The sequence below is a fragment of the Protobothrops mucrosquamatus genome, unplaced genomic scaffold (assembly GCF_001527695.2).
Source record: "Protobothrops mucrosquamatus isolate PMUCROS unplaced genomic scaffold, P.Mucros_1.0 scaffold1655, whole genome shotgun sequence".
Lineage (NCBI taxonomy): Eukaryota > Metazoa > Chordata > Lepidosauria > Squamata > Viperidae > Protobothrops > Protobothrops mucrosquamatus.
The window spans coordinates 79,156-90,050 of record NW_015387812.1 but is presented as its reverse complement, the minus strand read 5'-3'; the positions used below and the strand labels follow the sequence as shown (position 1 = coordinate 90,050).

Below are 10,895 nucleotides of genomic sequence, written 5' to 3'. Positions count from 1 at the left end.
CTATTTGCCAGGAATTGAGAGGGCCGGATGCCATGATTTTGGTTTTCTTAATATTGAGTTTCAAGCCAACTTTTGCACTCTCCTTCTTCACCCGCATCAAGAGGCTCTTTAGTTCCTCTTCACTTTCTGCCATTAGAGTGGTATCATCTGCATATCTTAGGTTGTTGATATTTCTCCCGGCAATCTTAATTCCAACTTTATACAACATATAGCAGTCCCTCTTTTCACACACTTCCATTCTCAGTGAATAAAAAACTGTGAGCAGGACCCAGATTAAATTAGTGGAATTTAAATTTAGATTCAGATTAAATAAGTAGTATGGGCATTATGGCTCACTAAAGCATGTGTTAGAGGCCTTTTGTTTGCCACTACAGCATCTTTTCATGGATGGTATCTTATTGTGAAAAGTCTCATCTGGTGTGAAAAGCATTCAGAATATATTCCAATATGCCCAGAGTTGCCAGCCCCAACTCTAGACAATCATTGATGCTTTTCAGAGAATAGAATAGAATAGAATAGAATAGAATAGAATAGAATAGAATAGAATAGAATAACAGAAGGTACCTTGTAGGTCATCTAGTCCAACCCCCTGCCCAAGCAGGAAACCCTACAACATTTCTGACAGATGGTAGTCCAGTCTCTTCTTGAAAGCTCAGACAACTTCTGAAGGCAAGCTGCAAATAGATATTTATCATTTGAAGTACAGATAGTCCTTGACTTATGATCATAACGGAGCCTGGAATTTCCATCGTAAGTCATGATGGTCATAAGTCAAGGTACCCATTTGATTGGACCTGATTTTATAACTTTTTTTTACAGTGCTTGTTAAAGCGAATACCCCAGTCGTTAAGTAAAACCTGCAGCCATTAAGTGAATTCATGTATTCCTATGGGCATTTTTTTGCTGGAAACTGGTGAAAAAGACTAGAAACCAGCAAAAACAAACAAACACCATAGTAAATTGTGGTTACATGACCATGGAATGCTGCCACCAGTAGTAAAGGTGAGCTGGATGCTAAATGCCTAAAATACAGTCATGGAACCAGAAGTGTATGCAGCCATCAAAACTCCAGAAATGAGTCGTGAGTAGTTTTTGTCGGGATCCATTGCTAAGCAGCCAGTTATAAGTTGAGGACTATCTATAAGAAAGTAGAAGAGAGCAAAGGAGGAGCTCCCCAATATTATTTGCAAGACTATGGCAGTATGAAATTTCAGCAGGGCCATTCAGTGGCATTGCCTCTCATGGATGGCACCTCAGGCAAGTTACCTCCACCACAGTATGTGGGTGGGCAATAGTAACCAGAATTGGCCACAAATAATATACATTTGACAGAGATAGTCCAGCCTTGGATTTTGATTATTTACACCAGGGGTCTTCAAACTTGGCTCTTTTATGACTTGTGGACTTCAACTCCCAGAATTCCTCAGCCAGGTGTGCCTGGCTGAGGAATTCTGGGAGTTGAAGTCCACAAGTCATAAAAGGGCCAAGTTTGAAGACTCCTGATTTACACTAAGGGTCAGATTACTGTTCCTGGAAAAGTTAAGATGAGTTAGTTAATATTTATTCTCATTACTGTTTTTTTTCCTCCTGGTGCATTTGTTCTTGCAGAATGTCCAGTCCAAATGCTCTAGGAAATGCAGACCTGGACAAGTGAAGAAAGTTTCCGCAAGTCCACATACCTGCTGTTACGAGTGCATCAGCTGCCCTGAAAACTACTATACAAACCAGACAGGTAAGAAGCCTCAAGGTTAAATGTGTTGAAGGATGGAACATTTGTATGTTGTTGTTGTTGTTGTTTTTAAAGAAACCCTCACAGAAAAACCATTTTTTCCCCCTGGTGCTTTCAGAAAACACTTTTTATTGTTCAGCCTCATTCACGTACACCCACCCACAACACAAATTAGCAGAAAAATGTGAAGTAGCTGCAGAAAACCATCTGATTGGTAGTGCTGGGGAGCTCCTCTCTATAGAAATTGTACAACTGTGCCTATATGTAGGATTATTATCTAGTAACGCAGAAGGAGTGTGTTGGACATCTTGGGAAACAAGGGATTTGTTGATAAACATCTCACGGGAGGAGCCTTGAAAGATACAACCGAGCTGTTGGGCTTTATATTTAACTCCTGTTTATGGACTTCTCATGTGACTATGGTGAACATGAATAGGGATCCATCTGTATCTGCCACTGAGAACTGGAGGGCAGGAAGATCTCTTTCTCCCTTCTCCATTCACATTACATTTGTGTCAGAAGCACCAAGGCGCTTCCGGGTCGAAAGGATTAGCCAGTGACATGACTGTTGCCCGGGGGACGCCCAGTTGGGAGCTCCTTTCATGTCCCCTGGCAGCAGCTAGAGCAGGGGTAGGCAACCTTGGCTCTTTTACGATTCATGGACTTCAACTCTCAGAATTCCTGAGCCAGCCACGCTGAGGGGAAAGGGAGAAGTTTCCAAGCTGAGCCATGCTGGCTCAGGAATTCTGGGAGTTGAAGTCCACGAGTCATAAAAGAGCCAAGGTTGCCTACCCCTGAGCTAGAACAAGGACGGGAGCTCACCCTTTCCCACAGCAGCACTTGGGTTTCAGATGTGGACTTGCTAACCTCCAAGTCAGCGTCCTAACCTCCTGAGTCACCGTGTTCCTTCCTTCTCCATTAGATATGGCAGACGTGGTGGTGATGGAGAGGTATGATATTCAGTATATATCATGGCATCATATAAATGGTCAGTTGTCAGGATGCAAATATGTTATAGCAGCATTTGATGATTTTGTCACTGAGTGGACATCTTCATTTTGATATCATTGTAATTTGCTGCCGATGCCACTGATGGTTGATTTGAAATGGCTTAGAAAACTATTCTAATATGCTGCTTAGAATGGTTTTTCCCCCATTCTTATTCCCTAAACTTGTGCCTACACTTTTGTCAGACCAAATATCTCTCAAATTAAAACAAACAAAAATAATTCATTCTAATGAACCAACTTGATGCATTTCTAAACTTTCAACAACATTAAGAGAAATGATAGGTGCTCCTTCTCAAGAATTTTTTTGTTTTTCTATGCACAGATATGGATTACTGCATTTTATGCAACAACAGAACCCACTGGGCCCCGGTGAACAGCTCAACCTGCTACAGGAAGATGGTTCAATACCTCAACTGGAATGACTGGTTTGCTGTTTTGTTACTGGTTCTCTCTGCCCTTGGAATTGTGTTGATTTGTGCCATTTTCATAATATTTACTCGAAATGTGGACACTCCTGTTGTAAAGGCATCAGGTGGCCTAACTGTATGCTATGTTATACTCCTCTGTCACTTCCTGGCTTTTGTGAGCACAAGTTTATTCATTGGCCAGCCCAAAGCATATAAATGTAAACTAAGACAAGCTCTCTTTGGCATTAGCTTTGCCCTCTGCATTTCATGTATTTTGATTAAGTCCCTGAAAATCTTGCTGGCTTTCAGTTTCGATCCCAAGTTACAGAAATGGCTGAAGGGCCTCTACAGGCCCATCCCCATTGTGTCTTTTTGCACAGGGATTCAGATCTTGATTTGTTCGGTCTGGATCACTGTGAGAAGCCCTTTCGTGGCAGAGAACTTCTCCATCCGCAGAGTTATCATCCTGGAATGCAATGAAGGTTCAGCAGTGGCCCTCGGCATCATGTTAGGATACATCGCCCTCCTCGCATTCATCTGCTTTATCTGTGCTTTTAAAGGCAGGAAGCTCCCCGAAAACTACAACGAGGCAAAATTCATTACCTTTGGTATGCTCATCTATTTCATTGCATGGATTATATTCATCCCTGTCTACACAACCACTTTTGGCAAATACTTGCCTGCGGTCGAAATCATTGTCATTTTGATATCTAACTACGGGATCTTGTGCTGTACATTCTTCCCCAAGTGCTACATCATCCTGTATAAGCAAGAAGCGAATACTAAATCCGCCTTCCTTAAAATGCTGTACAATTACTCTTCCAAGAGTGCAGGGAGTATCAGTGTCAATCAAAGTTCTCTGGACTCTAAAAGCGGGAGCCCTCCGGTTCCTAGCACAAACGCTTGTTGTAAAGTTAAGGGTGAGAAAAGCTGGCTGAATGGTAGTTGCCATTTGCAGGCCCCTGGGCTCAGAGAAGTGAGAGGGGAAGTCCACTCCAAAAATACAGCGGGGCCCACAATACCAAGGAGAAGACTCTCTAGCATATGAAGGGAGATTAGAAGTGTGTGGAGGGGAGGGGCAGGTGTTCTGGAAATATCATTTCAGGATGAGGTCATTTGATCAACCTTTAAGTATCTATCAACACCCAAGAGATGCAGGTCTCTGCAGACGTGATGTTGACTTCTTATGATTGTTTCTTCTCTGCTTTCTTCTCCCGTTTGCCTAACTGTGATTCCTAGCTTACCTAGGATTTGAAATCAGAGGTCTGAGTAGAATTGTAATCCTAGGTTAGGGGGGAAACTAGCTAGCCTCTATTAGACCAGCGGTAGGTAACACATTTTCTTTCTTTTTTCGGTGGAGGGCTATTGTGACCTGAAAACCAGGGTGAAGCAAGCGGTAGAGACGGACAATGCCAAAGCAAAGTGGGGGTTCCATGATTTTGCTTCCTGGGTTTTCTTTTGGTCTCTCTTGCTCTTTTTCTGAATTTCGTTTTTCTTTCTCTCTCTTCCCTTTTGCTAAACATAGGGCAAATCACTTTTGCCCAGGGTCCAAATGGCTTCCTTGACTTGCAAAGGACTTTTAAAATTGGGATGCAGGCTACATTAAATAAGGCTAATGTCTGCTTATGGTCTGGTAACCATGGTTGTTCACTCCTGTACTTGATCATGGTTAAGAGAAAGAGTCCTTGGGTCCACACATTTTATTAAGGATAATATGTGATTTCAGCCATTGTAAACGCGGCTTAATGTGGTGTGTATACCAGTTATTGTGGTCTGCAAACCATTGTTTATGGCATAGCAGAATGTGAAACATGCATTCACCTATTGCAAATAAGACTATTTTCATAAACATAGGTACATAAAGACTATTTAAACATCATGTAAATGGTACTTCAACAAACCACAATAAGTCCAACTTCAGTTTTGTGTGACACATAAACCAGATTAATGAAAGGGAATAGGAATTTATGTTGAAGCAGAGGAAGAAATCATATAGCTGGCTTTTATTTTATGAAATGATTGTTATAATGAAGTTGAAAATTGAATCCTAACAGCAGCCAGTTTTTTACTCAGATGCATCAGTGATTACAAAGTATGATGATGTGATAGCAATGATATGATAGTTTTGCTACTGCATTGATGTTTGCTTGGACCCTCCTACAACACTGAGCAGAACTTCAGCACAGTGAACCCATCCTTAGGGGTGTCTGCAAATCAAAATGTTATCAAAATGATGAAATGGACATCATAATGTCATAATGTAAGTCCACTTGTTATGTACTTGCACATGAAATTGTGCTGCGAGTGCAAAAGAGTAAAATGTATTTGTGATGTTACAGAGCATGTTTCTTCAATGCTCCCTCTTTGCCCCCTCCCCCATGCACATCGTGGAGTTAAGTACATGAATTCAAGTGAGCTTAGCTCTCCTTTGGATTGAGAGTGCTGAAGATAAATGAATATGTCTAAGCAAGGAAGAAATCTCTTGAATTCTGAAATGAGAGAAATGATGTGTTCTCCTACTTCCATACAAATAAACAAGGCTGCTTTTAAAGTTGTAATTTAATGGGACTGTGTTTGAAGCACGAGTTTTTTCCGTCTCTTTCCAAAGATCCGAACGAATTGCACCATCAGCAATATTGTTTTCTGCTTCTTTCCACTGTGCTGTACCCTCACAATTGCATCAATATTATTCCTGAATTTTCATTTTTGTGCATAAAAATCAGGAGGAGTCAGGAGGTATTGAATTATCTTTCATGAAATTAAAGCAGGAAATTATTGCTGATCTAATCAATGTTATGTCATTCCATAATATAATAAGTGATTGGAAAGTAGCTGCAGATAACATGTACTAAAATACTTAGGTTATCTCCTTGTCAAATTTATATTAACATGGGTGGAATTGTGTATTAACAGATGGATATCTCCATTAGCAGTAGCCCTAATATATCTAACAAAAGGGTGAACTAATGACCTCCCTGAAACAAAGAGGGGCATTTATCATGACTTTTTCAGATGTCAGCTTTACATCCATTAGTCTTGGTGCAAAACCATGCATCCCTTTTTTGTCAAGAATATATACACACACACAGATTAACATTTATAAAAGAATTAATGTAACTTCTGTTGAAAAACTTCTGTTGTGATATTACGGGTGGAGCTCAAAGGGATTTACTTTTGGAAGGGATTACACTGTGAATACCTGTGGGCGTATTCTTTTTACCTTTGAAAAGTTATTTCTCTCTCTCTCTCTCTCCCTCTCTCCCTCTCTGTGTATACATATTTGTGTAGTACATATGCATGTGCATGTGTGTATTTATCATTACATACAGATACAGACACATACGCAGAAACATTTGAATGTATATACGTACATGCTTGTAAATATTTGTAAATGCCTGTTACCAATACTTCACAAGTCTTCAGTGTTAAATATTTGCTGTTCAAAGCTAAACAGCCTGAAATCTGAACTTGTGGTTTCGAAACAGACCCTCACATTTAATAAAATGGCTATTCTTTCATCATTGTTGGAATGGATATTTTTGTGAACAGAAACTTCTCGTTATAAAAGAAAGAGTATAATTACTCTCCCCTTAAAGATTTAAATTTATCTTTTTCTGGAATACTTTTCTCTGGAGAGGGGAATGATGAATAACCAATAACTGCATTGTTTTTATAGAAATGCAAAAAAAAATTCCAGTGCTTTGTTGTTGTGTAAGGTGACACATCTCTTTGGGGATGAAAAATAGATTAAATTGGAAATTTCTGTGGAGCAACTCAGTGGTTAGGGGTTCTACAGGTATCTCTTTACAAGCAAGATGTTTGCAAGATCAAGGAGTTTGATTGAGCTATTAGGGGACAGCATATGATCAATAAGGAGCTATATGTCCAATGGGTCAACAATCTTTTGATCTTTTGTCTTTTTCACAGTAGAAAAAATGAGCTATAGCAGAATGTTTAAGTTGTGAAAAGAGAATGAGTTGTACAGTTTGTTCACACAATTCCCCCCCCCCCAAAAAAAAATGTTTGTGCAGATTCATTACTGTTTGGGGTACTTCTGTTGATGTCACATTCCCTGACAGTTTTGTTTCCAAATGGCCTCCCCACAATAGCCACCATTTTAGTCCCATACGCACTTGCAGCAGCCAATAGAAGTGTAAGCTGAACCAGCTACTTAGCAATAGTGCTCTTTTATGGGTAAAGATTTAATATCAAGCTCATCTTTAACAGGAATTTTATTAATGTCTTCAGATGTAAGAAACAGTGTGGGCTGGTTTGCAAAACCAACACATTACCAGCTCTCTATAAGCCAAAAATGAAGGATTGTAGCAGAAAAGAATTGCAAGATTTATTGAACACTGCCCTCTTATGGACAAAGTACAAATTGCTGCTATGTTGGAGGTGGGAAAAATTGTACATATCTATAGCCACTTGTCTTTTATGCTAGATACTGTACTATTATGATAATACAATATTCCACTGTATTTAAGCCTCAGTAATCCCTTTTCTAGTGCTTTGAGGCAGCGGCTTCAGTTATAAGTAAAAATCTTGCCTGTTGTCCCATCTAAATCCCCAGGAGACTTAGTTAAAAGACTTACCAGTATATTGGCCACTCATCTTATGCAACACAACTCTGGCAGCTCACAATAGTATTGGCCATCCATTGCTTATAAGAAACAGCAACAATTGGGTGAAGTTGCATGTATAACTGCACATTTATCTACTATTATACAGCAACTGTCCCACGACTCAGTGTGGTGCATTGTTAAAGGTTGTTGGATTTGCAAGACCCCGATAAGCCCTCTGGATGAATCCTTTGGGTTTCTCCTCAAAGTCTGCTGCCTCTGTTCCTTAGATCAAAGAACCATCCAAGATGGGTCTCAAATTATGAGGCTGTTCTTGACCCACAGATAACAAAAAAGATATTACCTTATCTTGCGAGTAGATATGGTTTATGCTTTTGTTATATTTCCAAACCAACAATATCTTGAAAAGGCATCAGGCAATGCTAAGATGATGCAATGCAGTGGGTATAAATTATACCTTAAATAATTTTTAAAAAATCAAATAGGGTGGAGTTGAAAGTTAGTTGCAGAGGACTAATTGCCTTCAGTAGTTCTATGTCTAGGCAGGGGAATCTCAGCATTTCACCCCAGGCAATAAAAAAAGAATCTGTGCTGGGGACAGATCAGGCAATATTATTTATTCACATATAGCAGTGATTGCGAACCTTCTAGAGACTGAGTGCCCAAACTGCAACCCAAAACCCACTTATGCATCAAGTGCCGGGTGGGTGTGGCCATTGGGTGGACATGGCCCATTGGGTGGGCGTGGCCGCAGTGGTAATGGCAGACTGGGTGGGACTAAAAAGTTCAATCAATCAATTTCAACTTTGCAAGATCTTTATTTTCCTGAGAAGTTGAAATTGACTGGTTGAACCTTTTTTTTGCACATGGCGGCAGAGGCCTAAAGCAAAAAGGTTTTATAAAACCCAGCTGAAGGCCTAGGACTGGGGCAACAGCACGCGTGCCCACAGAGGGCTCTGAGTGCCGCCTCTGGCACCCGTGCCATAGGTTTGCCACCACTGACTTATAGCTTTTCAAGGAGAGTCTTTCAGAGTCCAACATAGGTTGCAGGGCTTTTAAAGTTAAAAGTCCTTCCTTATCTTACACAACTATAAAATAAAATCATAGGGCTGGAACGGACCTTGGAGGTGTTCTAGTCCAATCCCCTGCCCCTAGGCAGAACTTGTGTACCTTTTATTTTATATACCCTATATAATTATATATCTTGTATAGATAGAGAGGGAGAGGGAGGGAGAAAGAGAGAGAGAAGAGAGATAAAGAGAGGAAAGAGAGAGAGACGAAAGAGAGGAAAGAAAGAGGGAGAGGGAGGGAGGGAGGGGGAGAGAGAGAGAGAGAGAGATTTTCCACCTTATGTCCACCTCTAATTTGGCATGTTTGGCATTGCCAACCACAAGCCTGTTTCTAAGGCAGTTTCTAAGACATGGGTTGGAAAACTCTGCAGTAAAAAAATGTTTTCTCATGTATCAGCAATTAAATTCTACTGAGATCAATCAGAGATTCTCACAAGTTTGCACAGGAGTCTGAATCTGCCAGCCAAAATAAATATACACAATGCGTATCATGTAAAATACATTTATTAATTTTGCATTGTAGTGTTGAGTAACATTCCCTAATATTGCATACTGTTCTTATTTGTAGATTTGTTCAGTCTGTAGTTTGTCAGATGCAATAAATTACAGGTGATCATTTGAAACACAATAAAAAAAGTATTGTGTATTTTTATAGATCTCATCTCAATTCTTTAGCAGTTTCATAATACACATTTTTCTAAATACATTTTTAGTTCATTAATATAACAAAATGTAAATAAGGCGTCAGCAAATAAATCCAACTGAGATAATAGGTAAAAGTAATTGTACTTTGCTTTAAGACCATAATCCATCTATTTTCTAAATGTAAACCTGCTTGAGTAAAAGCACATTATATTTTGTATCTGAAATACATACTTGGCATGGTTGCATAGTTTAAAGTCTTGTCAAATTCAGGCCATTACATGAGAATGTGTCAACTTGAACTAGGAAGGAATTCTTAAATCTGAAATCTTTTTTAAATTGTTCAAAGATGTACTATTTAGGATTATTTTTTTCTGTAGATGCTGTTGATACCTCCTCTATTAAAGGGCCAATTCCTGAAATCTTTCTAAATCATGCAATGTTTTTAAATGTCATTTGTAAGAGAATTTGATGGTGACCCAATACTAATACTTAAGCATTCAAAATTAAGGTCAAAATTATGTCTTTAGCAATATACAGAAATTATCATACTCATGATCTATACGATGAAATTTCGAAACAGTTGTGTTCATTCACATTTGAGATTTTTACTTTTTCTAAATCATATGTAATCTTACATTTTGTTTGGATAAAAATGCTTTGATAGCATTTATTTATTCATTTGGAAATTAAGAGCAGGCACAACTGGTAATTTGTGTAATGCAAATAAGCAAACAAACAACGGTATACCCTGTCACAACCTCTTTTTTTTTTTTAACATTCTAGAGTAATTCTGATAAATTCAGTTTCAATTGGCAAATTTAAACTGTACTTGGAATGAATGATACAAATGGTTATAAAACATCCCTAATACTCAAATCCCATTATCCCTTGATAGATATAGGACATCTAGCTGCAGATTTAAGCAGACTTCTTATATCTTGCACTGTATTTCCAGCAAGTTTCCAAATGAGGTGGCTTCCTCAGTTATGATCCTCTATTCATACATATAAGCTTATATTTTCCAAGGCAAGCGGTACTTCCACAATTCTTTGTGAGTAAATATTATTGTTATACTGCCTTTGTGAAGGCTATGGGTCATGTTGCAGTGAATCTTGTATGTAGTAGAAATATATATGTCAGCTACTACAATGGAAATATAGAACAAGTTCCACAGGCCATGACAGTAGAGTTAATGCAGGAAGCAGCTGAATTGAGCACTTTAGTCTTTTATTCCTGACCCACATGAAAACTAAGTAATCTAACAGCTTCATTCAGAAATCTCTAATATTGATCTAGCACTGAAACAAAGGGGTGTCTGTAACAATGACATAAGATGCATGGCACAATGGCCAATTATGACTTATTTTCCTTGGCAAATCAATCTTGGGGAACTTGAATATATGACAAAAAGAGCAGTATTTTAACTCAAATACATGTTCATGAGTGAACAT

General features: G+C 38.9%; 1 protein-coding gene across 1 annotated transcript in view; it reads left to right on the top strand.

The window, feature by feature from the left end:
- The window catches only part of GPRC6A (G protein-coupled receptor class C group 6 member A), a 24,912-nt gene extending 20,718 nt beyond the window's left edge, over positions 1-4,194 (top strand). Inside the window, exons 5-6 of the mRNA XM_015822720.2 lie at positions 1,609-1,732; positions 3,062-4,194. Of these exons, the coding sequence (XP_015678206.2) occupies positions 1,609-1,732; positions 3,062-4,194 (1,257 nt within the window). The remainder of the gene's footprint in view (positions 1-1,608; positions 1,733-3,061) is intronic.
- The last annotated feature ends 6,701 nt before the right edge of the window (positions 4,195-10,895 follow it).